The sequence below is a fragment of the Denticeps clupeoides genome, chromosome 8, assembly GCF_900700375.1.
Source record: "Denticeps clupeoides chromosome 8, fDenClu1.1, whole genome shotgun sequence".
In the NCBI taxonomy this organism is placed as follows: Eukaryota; Metazoa; Chordata; class Actinopteri; order Clupeiformes; family Denticipitidae; genus Denticeps; species Denticeps clupeoides.
The window spans coordinates 7,829,611-7,851,044 of NC_041714.1; the positions used below are offsets into that span (position 1 = coordinate 7,829,611).

At 43.0% G+C, this 21,434-nt stretch overlaps 1 protein-coding gene across 3 annotated transcripts in view; it reads left to right on the forward strand.

Annotated features, from left to right (window-relative positions):
- Positions 1–21,156, forward strand: part of disc1 (DISC1 scaffold protein) — a 32,817-nt gene extending 11,661 nt beyond the window's left edge. For 2 of the 3 annotated variants that reach the window (XM_028988673.1, XM_028988674.1), the window contains 7 exons: positions 1,434–1,536; positions 1,929–2,117; positions 9,636–9,696; positions 13,480–13,726; positions 15,005–15,049; positions 17,064–17,181; positions 19,984–21,156. In XM_028988673.1, coding sequence (XP_028844506.1) covers positions 1,434–1,536; positions 1,929–2,117; positions 9,636–9,696; positions 13,480–13,726; positions 15,005–15,049; positions 17,064–17,181; positions 19,984–20,180 — 960 coding nt within the window. In that variant the 3' untranslated portion in view covers positions 20,181–21,156. Of the gene's footprint in view, positions 1–1,433; positions 1,537–1,928; positions 2,118–9,635; positions 9,697–13,479; positions 13,727–13,957; positions 13,985–15,004; positions 15,050–17,063; positions 17,182–19,983 lie in introns of those variants that run through there. The other variant, XR_003750505.1, reaches the window with a different exon arrangement.
- Positions 21,157–21,434: the final 278 nt, after the last annotated feature.

Sequence of the window (21,434 nt, forward strand, 5' to 3'; positions counted from 1 at the left end):
CTGGAGCAGGCTGGTGCCTCGCTGGCATGGACCATGGAGGTCAAGGACAGGTCTCCAATGCCCACGGTGGTCCCTTCTAGCACGAATAGGCGGCACAGTTTCTGCCGCTCTGAATGGACAGTATAGTTCATAACCTACCTTGTTCTACCATGTACCTGCGTTTCTTCGTGGATCAGACGCCGCATATCCTGTCTGTAATTAGAGTAATTAACCCACGAGGACGATGCGGTGATTATCAGTATGAATCATCGTTACTTTGAATCAATAATTAAGCTGTTTTCATCTGACCCACCAGTGGAGTGGGTCAGATGAACATTAGAAATACATACGTGACTGTTGAGAATGAAGGTAAGATTGAACATGATGCCCTGGAACTAAGTCTTTATCCAGGTTGTGTCTGATAAAGCTCCTCTCAACGTCTCACGCGTCATCAAAACTAGTGGCCAAGACCGACGAAGGAGGAGGCGGAGCCACACCAAGCACATTTTTTACACGTTTGAACCTTTTAAGTTACTTCCCATGGTAACTAATTACTTTCATAATGCTGTACTCAGTTACATTTTGAGTGAAGTAACTATAACCAATTAGTTTCTTTAATTGATGTGGCCAACATTGGGTCTCCTGCACATTTTGTAGGAGAACGAGCACTCCAGCTAGGAGTCTAATATAAACATCCGGATGAAATGATGTCATTATCATTGTGACAACGAGGCGTGAGTCCAGTTTCTCCTCCACATCGGGCCGGGCCAGGCATCCCGTGAGACTCTGCAGCAAAATGAGCTTCATTCCAATGGTGTGAGCATCTGAAAATTGCCTCTTTAACTGGCGTGACCCCGGGCTCACTTTGTGTGTGTGTGTGTTTGTGTGCGTTTGTGTTAAAACTGGCAGGCGAGGATTTCCCTTGTGGTGCTCCTCAGTCAGGCCCGAGACACAGCTAAGAGCTGACACCAGCTATGATCTGGGAAGAGGGTGGTAGTGTGTGTGTGTGGTGATGGTGTCAGCGAGGGGGGAGAGGAGAGAAATGGCACAATGTCACTGTGCCCTCCAGAAAGCGATTATCAGATGGCAGAGCGACGGTCTATCTGGCCATCGCTCAACACAAATCTGTGCTTTTCTGGTGGAGGACGCCACTCTCCGCCACTCTCCGCCACTCTCCGCTGTTGACGCCGCGTTCCGCCACCGCTGGGAGCGCGCCCAGCTGGCGTCCTCTCAGAGGCGAGGCAAGGTGACGCTCAAAATCGCGGTCCCCTGTTACAACGCGTCCCGAGCCCTAAAATGAAAATGACGTTTTAATAATCCAACTGGACTCTCGTGGTTTCTCTCTAGAATTGATATTGAATGACGGTTGGTGCATGTAGTGTCGCCGATGCTGTAACAGAATTGGAAGGTGGCTGTGTTCTCTGACCTCCGACCCCCGTCCTCCGCCATTCTAGGTGGTGATGAGTCAGCGTCTGGGCGGGAGTCTGCGGCGGAAAGTGAGCGAGAGTGAAACTCAGCTTCTCGCGCTGCATGAAGCAAAGATGGTCGCCATCTCAGGTACTGGGTCATTCTTTCTTCATTCCATTTCTCCTTTTATTATTGTTTTCTCTTGTTCTCTTATTCATTTAAAACTTAATAATAATAATGTTGTATTGTGATGTCAGCACTTCATATCTTAATATTTCAAAACTAATGATCTATATCTTAGCATTTTATTTGTACATAGTTTCATATTCAGCCAGAAATTGTTACTTTTCTAATTAACATGCACACATTGTTTGGTTGTGTGTAATAATGTGAGAAGCAGAGTATGATGATCCATCCCTGCCCTCCGACTATATACATCTTCAGGGGTGGGGATCCCACAACCTCGTGACATAAACCTGTACCCAGCCCAGCCCTCTATGGACCAGGTCGTGTAGCTTGTTTTAAATCTGACCCTCGCACAGGGAACGACTTCAGCAGCGCTAAGGAGCTGAAGGCGGAGATGAAGCTGGTTTACACCGAGAGGGATCGCCTGGAAGCCCTGGCCAAGCGTCTGCAGGCGCTGAGCTGTGGGAGCAGCCAGGATCTGGCCCACATGAAGGAGCAGCACAGACAAGTGAAGCAGGACCTGCTGCAAGGCGAGGCCCAGCATGGTGAGTCGCCCACCGCCGATTTAAAGATGTTCTGCTGAAACATTTACACTTGCATTCACGCCGTTTGGCAGACGCCCTTATCCAGAGCGACAGGGACAGTCCCCTTGGAGACACTCAGGATTGAGTGTCTTGCTCAGGGACACAATGGTAGTAAGTGGGGTTTGAACCTGTGATTTTGCAGTCTTCTGGTTCACAGGCGAGTGTGTCCTTTGCCTCACCTCCTTTCTTTTTTGCTTCTGGTAATTAAAGTTGGGATGCATTGAAACTTGTTGCAACTCATCCAGACCTTCGTATGAAGGAATCTGGCGCCAAGCAGTCATTAGCAGGTCCTTTAAGATCTGTAAGTTACTTTCCCAGCACATCCCACAGATGATTGATTGGATTGAGATCTGGCAAATTTAGGCCCAGTCAACACTTTGAACATGTTTTGTTCCTCAAACCATTCTTCAACCATTTTTTGCAGTGTGGCAGGGTGCATTATCCTGCTGGAAGAGGGCCCTGTCATCAGGCAATTACGTTTCCATGATGGGGTGTATTTGGTCTACAACAATGTTTGTTGGTTGGCACATATAACACAAGACATAAGCTCAGATGACCACTGTAGATGCCTTTGATGGTGAACATCAGTCTTTATGGACACTCTGACTAGTTTGCAGCTATGCAGATTGGTACACAACAAACTGTGTTTTTTTTCTGTGTGTGTTCTGTCCAAGACCAGTTGGACCAGTGGACCAGTTTTGGTAGGTCCTAACCACTGCAGGCTGGGAACATCTCACAAGATCTGAAGTTTTGGAGATGCTATGACCCTGCCACCTAGCATCACAATGTGGTCTCTCAATTCCTAATGCCTACCAATGTTTTAGCTTACAACTCATCAGCTTCAAAATGTTCACTTGCTAATACTCCCCACTCACCTTAAGGTGGCTGCTTTCTGCTTTCTCCAAGGACAATGTTCACAGTTTCTCTTTTTACTCCCGTAATGTACCAATATTCAATACGTTTTTAGAGACTTGTGATTTTCATTTTATAATTTCATTCAAAACTGTAAACCCTCAACCCTTCAGCCCTAAACAACTATTAACTGTAGGACTGAACATAGAAGGATAGAAGGATATTTCTGTAGTGGATTTCTATTTTTCCTCCAGCATACAGTACTGTCTTAGCCAGCAGTGAAACTTTTAAAGGTTATTCATCTTCCCAACTATAATGCTAAAATTGTTCAGGGAGACCTATCTAAAAGCGTAAAACACACAAATAATTGTTATTAAAAAGAGAGATTTGAGATATAGAGCTGTGTTAGAAAAACTGGGGGTTGGTCTCTCTCAACCCTGTAAACTACTGAATGATCTCCACAAGCAAAAGTCTAAAAATTGAGAACAATATTGTATTGCTGCTCTGAGAACAATAGGAGAACAGAGTCCCTTTCTCACAAAAAGTCATTGCTTAGTGAAAATAAGGAAATGGCTTGTAGCTTATATATAATTTGTGGTTTTGTTTTCACCGGTTTGTATTTGTAACCTTGTGGTCTACTTTTTACATGAAATTGTGAAAACATTTGTCTGAATATTCAAATAATTACCATTATTACTAATAATTGGGATATCAGTGAGGAAAACTTCAGACTAACTTTTAACACAGAGTGTCTTGGTCTGATTCTAATTAACAATCGTCCATTCATACTTATTTGACAGCACAACCCCAAACCTGGCAAGTACAGGCACTGAACTAATGACATTTATATCGAGGTGCAGCCTGCAGGGCCTCCACTTTAAAAGTTGCCCTTGTTTTCCTTGACATTTGCTTTCAGCCCCTCCTCCCCTCCAGCAGCGGAGCTCTCGCTCGCGTCTCGCGAGGGAAAACCAGAGCGCAGTCAGATTACTTCTCAACCCCGGAGCCCCAACAGCAGAAAACGACGCTATCAGTGCTGCTAATGTGACACGCACGTCTTCCCTGTTCTCCCGAACAATGGTCTTAAATAAGCTGGCCTGTGGCTTTGTGCGATGGAGATGGTATGATAATGATGGGGTGTGTGTCTCTCTGCTAAGTGCTCCGGGTGGGCGAGTGCGATACGGCACGAATTACAGCACAAAGCAGCGCCGATGCGAGCACCAGCCGTGGCCAGGGTCCTATTAAACTGTCGCAGGGCTTCTTTTTTTTTTTTAATGAGAGGCTGGTGGGAGTGTGGGTCTTACTGCAGCGGCCAGGGCACTGGGTAGAAATCTCACTGCTGAGCTGTGAGGAATAGTGATATGAAGCTTTTCGTTGGATGTTTGTCAAGCATCCTTTGATTATTATTTAATAGTGCATCAAATTAGTGCAATGTTGCACTAATTTTCATTGTTGTTTTTGATTCGGATGATTTAAGATGTATCATCTTTGTACATTTAGGAAATGTTTTTGATTCGTCACTCACATTTCCCTGGCAGGAAGTTTCATTTTATCTCTGTTCTAATGCATCTTTTTTTAAGGGTCCCCTATTATGGAAATGTCACTTTATGAGATTATTTGACATTAATACAAGTTCCCAAAGCCTGTCTATGGTCCTGCAGTGGCTAGAAATGGTGATAGGTGTAAAGAGTGCTTGGGTCATTCTGTTTTGCCTTTCAGAGTGCAGCAGCTCGGACGGTCGGATCTGGAATTTGTCCCCTTATGTCATCATAAGGGGAAAATTTACCTTTCCTTTCTCATGCTTTGTCCGTCCAGAGAATTTCCCACCCCTCCCCTAAAAACGTGCCTGAAAACGTGCGAAGCATTGCAGTTGCTCGGTGATTGGATGTAAAAATGAGCACAAATGTGTCACATAAGACTCTGAAGAACAAAGTGCATGAATTAATTTTTTTCATGTCTCCACCTCTCTCCTCCTCATTTGCATTTAAAGCTACACACACACACACCGACAGAGCAAATCCTGGCAAAATTGTGGGACTGGCTAAAAGTGGCTTTAAAAAAGCAAATTATATAAAAGCAAATTAAAGGGGACCTTTAACGTCCCACCATACATATTATATATTAAATACATATATTAAAACATATTTTATAACTTTATCATATTATTTACTTTTCTCCAAAAATGTCAAATTTGAGATTCTCCTGCAAGTTGATCTGTCAGTTCCTCTTGTTTTGATGTTGCCGTTGGGTGAGGTGTAATAATGTTGTATCGAAAGTCTGATTGATTGATTGATTCAGGGTATGGAAGCCACGAAACGTTTTTGATTTGAAGTAGTAATGAGTGCGTCTCTCTGATGGCTTTAAGGGTTAGCTGCTCCATTTGGGTGATGCTCCCATTACGTCCTGATGAAAGGATGATGGACATGTCCTTTTCTAAATGCGTTGTTAGCGCGGACAAAGCCCGTCTTCATCGTACCGGTGGCTCTCACGGCTGTAAGATGTTAATGTAGCAGGTGTTGAGGTGCCGGCCTTGACGCTAATGTTTGTGTAAAGGACGCTCCACACCTCAGCCACCCCATTAAGGAGAGTGGGGTTTGTGCCGAGGGAAGGGAGCCAGACGCTGTCCACTGCTGTTAATGCGCTCCGCTTGATGTTTTTGGAGAGGTGTCGTTTTTTTTTTTTTTCCTCCTCCCCGGCAGCTGAGAACAAAATGTACGGGGCAGGTGGCAGGGCTGGGGCGGCCCGAGGTTTTCTGCGAGGAGGAGGTGTAATTAGATGAAAGGTAAATGAAGCCTGGTCTCCAGGTATCAGGCAGATTCGATCACAGCGCTCTGTAATGCGCTCAGCAGGAGCCGTGAATTCATACGGGCGACTCCTGAATAAGCGTCTGGCTGTTAGAAGCTTATTTATTCGCCCAGCTGTGCGGCATTTTTCATATGCATTTTTCAAAATTTCGTAAGGTTGCAATAGTTCACACATTTTGACCCCTTTAGGTGTGTGTGTGTGTGTTTGTGCATGTATGTGTATTTGTGTGGGCTCTTGTGTGTGAATCTGTAAGCTGTGTATGTGTTTATTTGATACTCTGTGCGATGATCTGTGTCTTAGGTTGTGTTGTGTGTCTTTGTGTGAACATGCATGTTTATGTATGTGTGTGTACGAATCTGTGTGTTGCACTGTGCCCTCTATTCATGTTGTATTGCATGCGGGAGTTGTGATCTTTCTTCTTAACACATGAAGCACAAAGACACGCTGTGTGTTTGCTGGACTTACTGTACTGCATGTCTCTGTGTGCTGTGCTCTGTGTGTGTTTGTGTACTGTGTGTGTATGCATCTTGTTGCCTGTGTTTTTGTGTTCTGTCCTGTGCTGTGTTTGTGTTTTCACACTGTATGTGTCTTCATTGTACGACATGCTTTTGCGCGTATTGTACTCTTGTGCACTGTGTGTGTGTGTTTTTGTGTACTTTACTGTGTGTGTGTGCTTGTGTGTGTCTGTGTCTGCTGACTCAGGTCCTTCTCTGTCTCCTGCTTCGTTCTGAAATCCAGCAGCAGCATTAATCACAGTCGTCACCTCCAACTCAATTAGAGCGACAATTTCTGCCTCCCGCTGCTCCACGCTGCCAGTCAGCTCCACATCTGCATATCTGCACTTCATTCCTCTTTTTAATGAGGCGCTGCCGTCGATGCGCCATTATTCACATTTAGTTATAAATATGAGAAAATGACAGCATTGCTGAATAAACTGCAACATCCCCGCAATCATCAGATCATAAATATTTCCATTTCGACAAGTGCTACTGTCAGTGCCTCTCTTTATACTCACTCCAGCACCCAGTACTGGTCCATTGGTTTTTATTTTGTTTCAGCAGTACAGCGGTCAGGTGATGTGTGAGATTTCCAAATGGAACCATGTGGATATGAGGTGTGAAATCTGTAGAGGAAGATGACTGTACAGCGAGATCTGTAGTCTCAGTCAACTGAAGCCATTCATCTCTGATCCAACTGTTCCTAAGCAACGTTATTCAGCAGCAGCTGGTCACATGACAATGTAATAAGGTGGCATGATAACTGAATTGATTTATCTTGTGGTCAGATATCAAATCCTTGGTCTGCGGATAATATAGTAAATGATAAAAAATCTAGGGATATTGCTGGGTGTGTATGTCTTGTGTGTGTGACTGTATGGCTTTTAACATGTGAAGCTATTATATTATGTGAATTAAGACCTATTTAAAAATGCACACACGCACACACACAAACCTCAATGTAATTAGACTTTTCTAGTCCAAAACCTAATCTTTGTTTTTTGTAATTCTGCATTGTTTCTAGTGGCTACTAGAAAAATGTCACCTATTTTATCCAATTTTATCCAAGGAATCACTCAGATCTGCAGGGATTCTAACAGAACTTGAGCGCACAGCGTTCTGATGACAACAGCTTGAAGAAAAAAGAAGAAAAAATGTGAAGAATGACATTAAGCATCCTGCCGTGATTCCCAGTGCAATCAGGAAAACTAATTAGGATTTTCAGTGTGTAAGGCTGTACCTACAGTAGTGTAGTCTCTCTCTCTCTATCTCGTGCTGTGTGTGTGGGCGTGTGTGTGTATATCTCCGCAGGCCTCATTTTCAATACGTTTCCTCAGTGTGTGTGTATGTGTGTTTGTCCGCAGGGGCCTTGGACTCATCTTTCATACATGAGCTAATTATCAGCACTCAATTTCCCATCAGCGAGCTCAGAAATCACACACTCCTGCTCACCCATGAAGAGGAAACTACGTTAGTGGGTTAACCAGAACGCCTCAGAATAAAGCCCTGTGCTGAATCAGGCCTCAGCAGCACTGGGATTCGTAGTGTGTACAGCTGTTTCTTCCATGGTGCCTAGCATCTTCTAAATGAACTCAGTTTAACTTGGTTTAAACCCTATTTAAACCCTGACCCCTCATGTTCAGGCTTTGGCTGGGCTCAAGGACATTCACAAAGTTGTCCTGATGCCACTCATTTTATATTTTGTCTGTGTTCTTAGGGTGTTTGTCCTGCTGAAAGATGAACCGCCGCCCCAGTCTTAGTTCAAGAGCGCTCTGGAGCAGGTTTTCATCCAGGATGTCTCTCTGAATGCTGCAGTCATCTTTTCCTCTATCCTGACTAGTGCCCCAGCTCCTGCAGCTGAAAAACATCCCCACAGCATGATGCTGCCACCACCATGCTTCACTGTAGGGATGATATTGGCCTGGTGATGAGCGGTGCCTGGTTTTCTTACAAACGTGACACCTGTTATTCACACAAAAGACCATGAAATGCCTCATGGTCTGTGCCTTTTACTTACATCTTGCCATTCTACCATACAGGCCTGATTGGTGGATTGCTGCAGAGAGGGTTGTCCTTCTAGAAGGTTCTCCTCTGTCCACAGAGGACCCCTGGAGCTCTGACAGAGTGACCATCGTGTTCTTGGTCACCTCTCTGACAAAGGCCCTTGTCATAAGATCCCTCAGTTTAGGTTGTCGGCCAGCTCTAGGAAAAGTCCTGGTGATTTTGAACTTCTTCCACTTATGGATGACGGATGCCACTGTGCTTATTGGGACCTTCAAAGCAGCAGATATTTTCCTGTATCCTTTCCCAGATTTATGCCTTAAGACAATCCTGTCTCTGAGGTCTACAGACAATTCCTTTGACTTCTTGCTTGGTTTGTGCTCTGACATGAACTGTCAACTGTTATAGAGAAGGGCGTGTGCCTTTCCAAATCATGTCCAATCAATAGTTTTTTCCACAGCTGGACTTCAATTAAGCTGCAGAACATCTCAAGGATGATCAGGGGAAACCTGAGCTCAATTTTGAGCTTCATGGCAAAGGCTCTGCATATCTCAGTCTTATTTAATTTTAAAAAATTTGGCAAAACTTCAAGTAAACGTCTTTCATGTGTAATTATGGGCTGTATGGGCATGTAAAATGCTAATTAAAGAAACAGATGGACTAATCCATCTGTATCTGTATTGCATCTAGTCTGTCCCTTACGGTTCTTAGTCCATCCTGCCAGTTTATCTGTCTTGTTTGGGGCCTTTTTGACCCCCTCATGACACTGAAAGCCTCATGCTTTCTTCAAGACTATTCTAGTGCATAGTCTTTTCCTTACTTGTTATTGCTGCAGAACAACGCAAAGGAAATAACTGATGACACGGCTGATGATGTGCTTAGTGACTGAAAAGCATTATGGGATGGCAGTTGGTTGGTAGCTATGTTAGTGTGTGTTATTGCTGGATAATTATGGTTGACTGTACGATGAAAATTGGGGAAAAACAAGTGGAAATGGCATCAAATGTTGACAGTGATTTTATATTAAGAAAAATGTGTGATTCATTTTTACCAGTTTTATTGTGCATTTCTTGTTTCAAGGCTACAGATGCTGTGGTTTCTACCAAAATATGCAAGAAAATTATACCACTTTAACTAAACTGGGCTTTTAATCAATTGAATGTTTTCCCTTAATACCATATTGCTTCAATAAAACAGACTATTGAAATAGAAATTGACTGTTGTGGGAAGTAAATGGAAAGCTTTCTCAGATGATTGTGTATGATTTTTTGGGTGCTTATTTACAGAGATCATTTTCATTATCCAATCTCTATTTTTTGATTCACAGAGCAAAGTTTGAAAGTGAACACGGCAAAATATATAGAGCTGCTGGAGGACCGACTTCACAGGTGAGATGCAGTGATATATTTTTTTCACCTCATCTGGCCCCTACAGCTCTATGCTGATTATGCAAACCGTTTTCTACTCCTGACAAATCAGCACAGTTCCCTGTCAATGCTGGGTCTGGCTGTTTTGAGGCTGTTTTGAGGCTTGAAATTGGAAGGTTGCTGGTTTGAATCCCAAGATGCCACTGAGCAAAATACCGTCCCCACACACTGCTCCATGGGCGCCTGTCATGGCTGCCCACTGCTCACCAAGGGTGATGGTTAAAAGCAGAGGACACATTTCGTTGTGTCACCGCATGCTGCAGTGTTTCACAATGACAATCACTTCACTTAAGTGAATATGCTCTTTCTCATTTTTTTGTCTGAAGTTTTTAAAAGTCGATCAGAACATAGAATTCCATGGAAGTGTTGATGTCCTTGCACGAAATTAATTTAGTTTACTTTGTTCACTGAAATCAAAAGCAGTGATTTTATGCAAGTAATTTCAGTAATAACATTCATATCCTCAACTTTCTATCCTTGATATAATGCATTGTGGGAACAAAATTTTGTTATTGGCAACATGCACTTTGCGGACAAAATGACTTTCAGATAATGACAACAACATCACATGCAGTATGTCTCAATTGGCTTTGAAAGGCCAATTACAGTTGACACCCACCCACGAAAGGAAGAACCCTTGGGAAGGAGTGATACAGAGAGGGACCTCCTTCCAGGGTAGAGTGAGCCTGCAATTGGTGTCAGTGCAGGGCTGGTGATGATTTGTCCAAGAAAAGAAAAAAGCCCAACAAGTGTAGTGGTGGAAAAGTCCAAAGTGTAGTATAGAGCAACTATCCATGTTTGGAGGTACTGGACAGTGCAGAGTATGTTTTAGCCCAATGTCATGGTGTACATTGCATGTACATTATAATGGTCCATTTGAAGATCTCTGAAGCTTTAGCTGTTGTGCTGGTGGTGGCCGTGGTGACCCTCTGGTACATAAATACACATTTGACAAAATGCCCATTTTGGTTTTGACAAAATAATACAAAAGGGGGGTTATCCTTCTGTTGATCAACTGGTATAAGTTGATTTCATCATTATATAATTATATGCACTTTGAAGATCAGGATCTGCCCACTCCCTGCAGCAGTTCCCATTGGGTCTCTGCAGTCATCTTCATGAGTCTCCATAGAAACTCAGGATGTGTTTGAGATTCGAAATGGAGTGCAGGTGTTATGTGACATGTATTCATGTACTCATAGGTTCCCTTACAGAGAGGAAGTGATCTAAAGCCCTTTACTGGTCACTAAGGAAGCACTTAGGGATGCAGCCGAGCTTTCTATCACTGTCCTCAGATCAGACATCCACTTTGAGGATTTGAGTGAGGTTTGAAAATGATGCATTTTCCCTCCTTATCTCTTTGAAGGAAAATCACTTTCATTGGAAAACCTGAATTGCATGTGTTCATGTAATGACTGGGTATAAATACAGAGAACACACACATTCACTTTATATTTACAGCATAATCTGTTTTACACACGTGTGAAATACAGGTACTATTCATACCAAGACCTTCTAAACCAGGCTTTTCTGATTGTCTGGTGACTGTCAATGGTATAGTACGTGTATAGCAACACACACAGAGTGGCGTGGTGTCGGTTCTCTGCCTCGGTTCTGCCTTACCTCCATCTTAGACAGACATCAGTGGGTTGTGTGCAGCAGGACACTGATTTCTGTCCTGTGCTTATTTGGGAATCTTTAACACTTGAGTTCTATACCTGCAGAGTTCTCTCACGGTGTCGGTTTTTTAAACATCAACCGGGGATGTCTCTCAGATCACTTTTAAATGTAATTTTTTTAGGACAGACTTTTTTACATGAAATCTGCATTTTCATATGGCTCCTCAAGGGCTAAATATGATTTCTGTTGCCTCAGTAGGAGGGCGTGTCTGGCATCTCAAGAGACATCGGGCTAAGAAAACTAATTATCAACCTTTTTAAAGACACCGGCCTGGAGGTTTTACGCCCACTGACACATTACTTCCAGATCGAATGTAGACATGGGGAGTTTGATTACAGTCTGGGGTGGAGAGCAGGGACTGTTGGTGTGCGAATGACATTTTGCTGTTGCTTTAGTAGGAATTAGGGGAAAAAAAATGCATATTTACATAATACTTATTTTGCATTATGTAATGCATAATGTTTAAGTTTAATGCCAGGGTTATATAGTTATAATATATCGGGCTATTTAGAGGCATTTGTGCATTCATAATACATATGTTGCTTATTGATTCCCCAGCCTTAAGACCTACGAACATTACAAGCTATAAGAGAAGACTTAGTTAAGTTGCCACAATTGAAGTGGTCACTTGACAAAGGAGTTTAGTAAATACATACTACACTGTATGTAAATTACAACTGGGCATCACCAATAGAGTATCTTTCTGTCCTCTTAAGTCATATTCCGTTGTTTCTTGCTTCTGTGAGAACGTATTTGTTAGTGTTAGTGTGATGCTTAATTACACAGAAGTTAGAGGTAAGTGAAAAATCTGTGCTTTTTGGACAAATCTTAGCCGACCAGTCAGGTGACAGTTTCTGTAGCACATTATGTCACGTCCGCAAGCTGACGGGGGAAGGAAGCACAGTGGCAAGACATAATAAAAACAATGATTTATTAAACAGAAACCAAAACAGCGCAAGGGCCGAAAACAGGGGAAACAAAAGGTGTGCAGCAATTGCCAGAACTGAAAACTATACACATAAAGTAAATCGGTTCACAAAGAATGTCGCTGCCGCTGATGGGCGGCTGCATGGTGCCTTTTAGCCGCAGTCCTGATTGGGTCCAGGCGTGTCTCCAGGTGCCGTCATTCCTGACACAATAATCCTGACACACATGATGCTGCTGTGTATATTGTGTATATTGAGGCCATTTGTGGTGTTAAACTGGCGCACCATTTTTGAGGTGTGCTCCCACCTGCCCTCTCAAGTCTGTCTCACCATAAACGTCTAGCAAGTTGTGGCCGGTGAAAAATAACACCCTGATGCATTACAACAAGGGCACAGTGCAACAATGTAACTGGTGCAAGCGACGTTATGTTAATTTTAGAAACTCTTATATTAGCCACATTATCCCGTTAGTCCCGGGGGGGGTACATGAGAACTGAACCAGAGCCTCCAGGATGGGAAATGAGATGCTAATTTAAACTACCGCTGCTTGTGACCTTCTCTGACCTGAGATAATTCAGATTGGACAGAATTCTTCCAGGCTGAAGGACTGGAGGCTGAGACTAATGTGATGCTTTTGTAAACTGGAAACACAAATGTAACGATGACTTTCATTCTAATTTATTGAAAGAACCTGGAATTGTGTACCCTTGTAAGATGAGCGTATCTCTACCTACAGGTAATCAGATCAACCGTAATGAACCATTTCAAAAATTAGTGTAGTTTTGTTATAGCATTCAGATGTATGATTTATAACCGGTGATCTGCCTCCTGCCTTAGTCTTTTTTTTTTTTTACTAAACATTTCCCCCTTTTTCTTATGTGATTAGTGTGGTTTCATAAAATTAAGAGTTTATCCTGATAAAAACCTATGGAAAAAAAGTAATGAGGAATGACTTAATACATGCAGATATGATTTTCCCATTCAGATGATAATGAGCCTGCATTTGACCATTTCCATTGTTTTACAGTTACATGATATAATAACCCACCACAGTCTCAGAGACCCTGTTCTGGGATTCAGAAATCACTTGAATATGTTCGTGACCGTTTTACTAGACTTTTGAAATGTTATATTTCAGCTCTGGGAGTCCAGCACTGGAGCGCATTTGGGAGGCCGACCTGGAGGCCTGCCACCTCCTGCTGCAAGGCATGCAGCTCCACGCCGCGAGCTGCTGTGAGCCGGAGGGGGAGGAGATACCCCCCGCACCAGACCCAGACCCGCCCTCCAGCACGGCCTCCAAGGAAGAGCCAGACTGCGCCATGCTTACTGCTTTAGGCGGGCGCTGGTGTCCCGAGGCTAACCTGCAGCACTTGGAGTTCACTAAGGTACACAGTCCGGACCCCGGATCCCCAAACCCCACGCCATGTCTTAACCTTATTCATCCTGCTGTTCCAAACATTATTTATTTTTTCCATTCTTTTCTTTCTTTCATTCTTTCATGTAATGAACTCGTGTAACCCAGATATCCTGATCAGTAGCCATGTGTTTAGTAATGCATGTCTCTGTCTTTCCCCCATCCTTTTCTTGTCTTTCTCTTTTGATGGATGCCTGGCCAGTCCTCCTAACTGCCTCCGATAGTGAAGGTGAGACGAGGCGGTTTTTCCCTCTTCTCTCTCTGTCTTCCTCTTTTCTAACGCACACTATCCCTGAGCAGATAGAGAGCTCTCCATCTCATGGTGCCTTTCTGTCCTGTTGCCTGCTGACACTGAGCTTGTTCATCACTGCTGAATTAACACTTTTAACACTTTAAGGGATATTTTGGATGCGTTACATAAAAATTTGTTAGTTGGATGTGTTTGCAAATGTAAAAATAATTCACCAATTAAATCACCACCTGAAATTCTTGAATAAAGGTGCTCATAATGTATCTGCATGTGTGGTTTGGTAGTGGGTGTGGTCCCAAGATGATTGGTGTTGAGATGGCGTTTTTGATGTCTGCTGACATACCCTGAGAACAAGCAAAGACATGGTTGCTTAACATTTGGCAGGCCAAATTTGATAAAAATGTATCGATGGTTAAATTCTTTTCAGATAGTTTCAGCAGTGTTTGAGTTTTGGTGAATCTTTGGATGAATTGCAGTTCAAACAACCCGGATCTGTCAGTTCAATTGGAGCTCCATCACCTCCATCTGCAACGTCTCTCTATAAAAAAAAAAGATTGTCAAGCAGTTTTTTCATTGCTTGAACCTGTCTATTTCTGTAAATGCAGTATGTCTGTTATAGATAGTTATAGTCCTGTGGCATGTGACCAAATCCCCAGCTCCTGTTCATGAAGAAGACAACACTCATTTGTAGGAGGTTTAGGAAAAAAGCGACAGACGGGCGCTTTCTGAGCCATTTCCTGTCACCGTCAGATTAGACACAGCTTCCACAACAGAGAACCTTTAAACCAACTTTATGCGTCTGTTTGAGTAGCGACGTGCTTAAGATGATCCTATTTATTTATTTTTCTCTCGTCTGTTTTATTCGCTCATAAAATTATGCAAGTGAATTCCTTCATTATTCAATTAATTAATTCATTGACAATTCATTAGGCTTTGCTAGATTTGGCTTTGCAATATTTTCATGGAGTCTTTAATTTTTTTCTTCTTTTTCTCGTCCAGAAATTAGAAGAGTTCCTGTTTTGTTGGGAGGACACCCACCCCGAGGTACGTCACATTTCCATGTGCAAGCTGCACCCGGCCCTGGATTAAATAAACCATCCTGAAGTTGATATTAACATGAAGGGACTCAATCAATAGCCCCACAGCAGACACTTTTCAGCACTTAACCTGGTGTACATTGTGCTGATCACACACAAAAAAATCACTACCACACCACATCTTTGTTTAGGCAGCAGAGACTCTCGATTGATTTGGCTGATATCCCTGTCAGCCATATTGATCTATGGTGGTTTGTGTAAAGTGAGGTTCAGTGTGGTTTTTTTTTTGTGAATGATTTCATTCATATTGATGTATGCTGTGCGCTGATGAGGTAGGCGTGGCTTCTTCATGGGAGAAGGGCTGTTGGAGTCAAAGGGAGGTGTGGTCAGCGATATTAACTCTGGGAAAATCAATCAGAGAGTTTGTGTGTGTGCGTGTGTGTGTTTTATTTCCTCCCATTCCTTCGCCTGCTAGACTCCAAACGATCAGCCGTGATTTGTGTTCTTCTGAAACTGCTCCCTCATGCTCCAGTTCCAATCTGAACTGGGAATATTGGAATTAACTACACCATTATCCGGCCCAGCACCATCAGGAGACAAATGTTTACCATGAGCGTGAATGACGGCCACATTCGTTTTCGTTACACTCCCCGCCTCCCTGTGCAGATGCTGATGGTCCTTAGAGTCTGGATCGATGGCCGTTATTGACATGGGGACTAAAGTGCTGAAAAAATCTGGGAATGACAGTCACTATTGAGTTCAAGGTCAGACAGTAGAGCCTATATGTCTTCCTTTGCTCTATATCGACGTTCAAGAGGCGGCCCAGTTAATGCTGGGTAGAAATATATTCATAAGTTGCCCTTCAAATACTCCTTCCACTTCCTGCAGGTTCCTCAGGGAACGGCTGCAGACAATGGTGGCTGTAATCGCGTTGAAAGTGTTGTTTTTGTGCGTTTGTTTTGAAGGTGTTATATTGCACTCTATAAAAAGCATTCAGTGTAAGAATAGGATGGCTTGCTCAGACAGTGCTACCTCCGGAGGGGAGGGTCCGACGCGGGTGAATCTATACCTGCGAAAAAAGGAACCTGCCCCGGCTGAATCAGCCCCACCGCCCCATGACTGGCCAGTCAGACGGAATAAATGAAGCAGCAGAGTGTTGAATCGGTGCAGCAGGTGACGGAACTGGGGCAGGTCTACCAGACGGACCTGCTCCACTTACTTCCTCATCTCCACCCTGTTCCTGAGTCAGTCAAACCGGGCGGGGGCTGATTTTAAAATGGTGGGGGCCAAACGTGGAGAAATCAGGGCAGTCACGATCCATAATTTTAACCTGACAATTTTATGTCTTGCAAATAACTGTGATTAATGACTTCATTGTCTTTATTTTTCTGGTCATTTTACAGTTAATCATAAGCAATAATTTTTTGTCCAGTGTATTTTGGGTGTCAGGGAGCCACTTCTGGGGGAGATGGGACGCCTGCATCACCGTAGCCAATCATGGTCTTTGTATTTTGTCCTTCCACTGAAAGCTTTCTTTCCATATTTGGTTTGTTGGGTGTGGTGATGGATTTGTAGATTTGAAAGTGAAATGATAGTCATTGTCATATAGAGCACAGCACATCACACGGTGCACACAACAAATGTGTCCTCTACATGTAACCTATCACCCTGAGCAGTGGGCAGCCATGAAAGCCGCATGGGGGACGGTGCTTGGACGGTACCTTGCTCATGGGGACCTCAGTGAAAACCTGGCTGCTCGGGATTTGAACCCACAACCTTCTGTTTATCTTCTACCACTGTTCTACAAATTTGACAGATAACTTCCTTCAAGCAATTAGGTTCTTCTCTCTCATTTGCCTTAAAGCCAGATAGTTTGGCCTTACAACATAATTCCCACCATTCAATGCAAGAAATTACACACAGGGGATACGTCAATAAACAAGCTCCAGTCACACATTGTCGTAAAAAGAAATAAAAATATTACATTTCTGTGGTTTCAGTGGTTGCTTCTCTCTCCTCAGGACCTGTGCGGTGATGCATCTGTCCTGACAGAGCAGTGTGAGCTGATTGGCCGGAGGGTCCTTTCCCTGGAGCAGCAGTTGCTCAGAGCTGTACAGAGCCGAGACCATGACCTCACCTATATCCTTTCTACACACCTTTGTGTATGTGTGTGTGTGTGTGTGTGTTGCTATTTTCAGGTTTGATGGACAGAAGAGTCATTGTGGTTCCTTAGAATCTCTGCTGGAGGAACATGTCCTTTTGCCAGCCCAACATTTTCATTACCCCCTTCCCTCTTCAGCATGCTAACAGACTTCATTTAACACCAGAGCCAAATTAAAGTCGAGATAAAACAAATTATCAGCCGTCTTCCCTGACAAGCCAGGGGTCAACTCTGTAATTTTCATAGAAGGATGACAGAAAGAGCTTGGGAGAGAGGCGGGCGGAGGTTGTACAGGAAAGATTATTAGGGAGAGAATGAGGCTGAGGCAGGGCTGCCAGTCACCATCAGGAGAGATTAAGAGGAAGAGACAGGAGATGGAGACCGTGGTAGATAGTGTTCTTTCAGCGGTCTGATGTCTTAATGCCTGACTCAATTTAGCACGTTTCTGCCTTCCTGCCAGGAAATAATCATCACGCGAGTCGTTTCAGATGACATTGTTTGCACCGATTACACAGAACAATACATAATTTGCCATTATAATTAGATGGCTGAGGATGGGTGCAAAACAACACCATGCTTATTACTTGGTGTGAAATCCCATATTAAAAATAAGATTAATTTTCTGCATTTTTTTTTCCCAATGGAGAAAACAGATGCATAGTTGGATGGGTTTTATTTCTCATAAACAGCACGTCACATGCAGGCAGCATCACAACAGGATGAATTAATCAGATGCCTGTCATTCTGTATCCTTCTGTACCATACAACACACAGTGTGTGAACTGAAGCACCGCTATAAGATGCCAGGTCCCTGGAGCAGGTTGTTGCAAAACAGAAACACAGTGATGGCTGCCTGATTAGAACATAAAAAGACATGATGTGGTTGTTGGGAGGCACACACATCAGTCCCAACATCAAAACCACACTGACAGGTAAAATGAAGGAAATTTTTTAACAGGGGAAAACATGGTAGCGGGAGGCTTTATGGCTCTGCTCATGGTTCACCAAGGAAATCACCAAGATCCTGCTTTTATGTGGATGTTACTTTGAAATGTACCACAAACTTTTAAGATTGTTGTAGACCACCTATGTACATAATGCTGCAGGCAGTATTCCCTGATGGGGGTGGCACGTTGTACACTGTCACAAAGCACCTAAGAAATAGAACAGTCCTCAAAGCCCCAGGTGAGCAAGCCAGAGGCAACAGAGGCGAGAAATAAACTCCCTCTAATAGGAAGAAAACCTTGAGAGGAACCTACACTCAGCAAGGGGAAACCATCCTCCTCTGGTGATCATTCCGAACCAGGAAACTCCCCAGACAGGATATACCATCCACCGTGAGTCCATGACTCAGTACTTTAGAAATGTTTTGTTGCTGCAATATTTTGCAATTAATGTGGTTTAATGTTGTTGCTGATTGGGATTGGTGTATCGTTTAAACCACCCACCATCATATCAACCTCAACAAAAATTGTCTATTGCAGCTTCTCATAAGACCCTCATAGTAGTACGAGCTTAAAAACTCTTATTTCTTTGGGCAGCTTTATTAAGGGTAGCTTTACCTTTTACTAAATAACGGCACAATTACATATGCCAAACTGTGCTGTGTATCAGAATGACAAAACAATCCCTTTCACTAATTATGTGACAATTAGTGTTAATACCCTGAATTAACATAAATAAATATATAAAACAAGAAAGGAAGACTACCTTTAATGATGAATGCACATGTGCTGTACTGACAGCCATTGATTCAAATGATCCAGACTGAGGATGAGGAAGTAGTGTGCATGAGAGCTGTCAATCATTGGGCTCCTCCCATTTTAAACATTAAAGATTGTGTACTTGGTGACAGAAATAATTACACACCAACAAAAAGCAGTAGTTAGGTTCACTTCTTCAAGAAACTACAAAGTTAACTGACCTTAATTACCTGACTTTAGTTTGTCCTTACAAACAAGCCCCATGCTTAGTGCGTGTGCTGTTTGAAAAAAGGTGTCCAGTGTGAGAGTCGCAATTCATTTTGCAGTCAGAGAAAACAAATGATTCCTAATTCAGACAGCAATCAGATTCTGAATGGCCAGGGTCTGTACATTACCAGACTCCGGCTGCTAGTTCTGATGAGGGGGAGGTTTGTTGCTACGGGTAGCTGGTCCAGGGAGGGGGCACCGTTGCCCAGCAACCACCTAGGATGAGAGGCAAACCGCGACTCATGGCAGGCACGCTTGGAGCTAGCGTCCAAGCGATAGAAAGATAAAAGAGCCGTAATGAGGAAATTTCTTGCTCAAGGAATTTTCATTATGTCCCGCCCATGCTGCCGGAGGGAGATCTCCATGTCGATGCCCCTTTTCATAATTCATGAAGCGCTCTTTAACGGCTGGTTAATTATGAATGAGGACGGTCTGTGGCCGTTTGGAGAGCAAAACGCACCATCAGGTCCCATCTGCCTCGAGATGCTTCCGTTTGATTTGCCACTTAAGCCGGACACTTGCAGCACTCGTTTGGGTCTCTAAGCAGGTTAAACAATCCCACGTTGACGTGGGGCCTGCTGGGAAGCGTATAAATTATTTACTCTTGTTTGGACGGGCCTCATGGCAGGGATAAAACTGACTTAACAGCGGTGAATTTTGGTGAGGTGAAAGCGGTCCTGCAGCCTAACACCATTAGGTGGGTGTGTTACAGAGCTAAATCCCGGATAATGAAGGGCTTTGTTGCCAGGCGTGAAGTGAGCGATTGCATTAATGAGTAAAGGAGTTGCTCCTTAACCCTGCCTCCTCTACCTTTCTTGGAGAAGGAGGTTTGCGAGGTAAAGGCCGTGCTCCAGACCATGCTGTCACAGCTACAGGAGGAAGGAGATCATGAGGATCTCAGGGACCATAAAGATGAGATGGAGGAGGAAGACGAGGAGGAGGAGGAGGAGAAGTATAATGCCATCCTGGAGGAAGAGCAGTACTTCAGTGACGGCTGGGAGATATGATCTGTATCACCACCAAGTCTGACAACACTGACGTTTTTCCCATAGTGCATCTGCATTTCTGTTTTCCCAATCAGTTCAGTGAATCATTACCTGAATAAGTTTTTAGTCCGATTGGCCTAAGAAAAGTCACAGAAAAGTAAGATAATTTTTTGGCTTTTATTTAAATATGATTAGTAATTAAACCAACACTTGGTACACTTGGTCAGATTCATTTCATTTTTTATGTAAATTGCTCCTTTGCTATGTTCTTGTATTTATTTTTCTTCAAATGTTTTTCAAATTCAATAAGAGAGTTTGGTCATAATTTCTTTTTAATTTTTTTAAGAATCATCAAGTTTGGCTAATTTTCCTTTAACTGCACAGGGATGACAATACTTTTGTGGATCATCAATTTGTGGACCAAATGATTTTGTGATTTTTTTATGTTCATATTTGTATTGCTTTTACCTCAACAAAAGCTTCTGATCACTTACGCTTCATTGTGGTCTGTGTTTCTCAGGGTCTCACGTGGTCTCTGAACACTGTCTCCCTTTCAAAGGTGCTCCAGCAGGATTAGCATTTGGCATTTCTTCTTTGTCCATGATGAAAATGTAGTATGAATGCACTGCTGTTAACATAATTATGTTTTTTTTTCCTTTCTTCATCATCCAAGCACTTTGTGAAGTTTTTAATTGCCCTCGTTTCATGGCTGGGTGCCATTTAATGTGCATGTTGTCATGGAACCAAACACATGGTTTGTTTGCATATTTGTTAAAGTGGTTATGGCTGCATTTGTTCCTAAACCACTGTTTTTTTTCTCTATTATCTAACAAGATTTTTTTTTGCTTTATATATTTTACTTAAGCAAGTTTTATATGATGACATTGATCATCAGACACAAGATTTTAAAGCAATTATTCTAATAATTTGTTTGTGAAAATATTTGTTTTTGTATTATGATGCAATGAATAAATGTAAACCAATGTTGCCAGTCTGAGCATTGTCTGTTGAATGTATATTTTTTACCAGACTTTTTGCTGCATATTGCAAAAGGTATTACTTACATGCATGAATAGCAATCGATAAAACTGATCTTACGACACTCATCTGGCTGCAGCACATGACAATGTGAGCTTCCTGCACTGAACAAAGGGGCGAGCAGACAGCCTCTGCCAGGCATGTAAATGCCACATCCATCACTTTAAGAAAGGTAGCACCCAGCCGCCCGACCGAGGCAGCAACCGAGCACAACTCTGTCTCCTAATTGAATCTGCA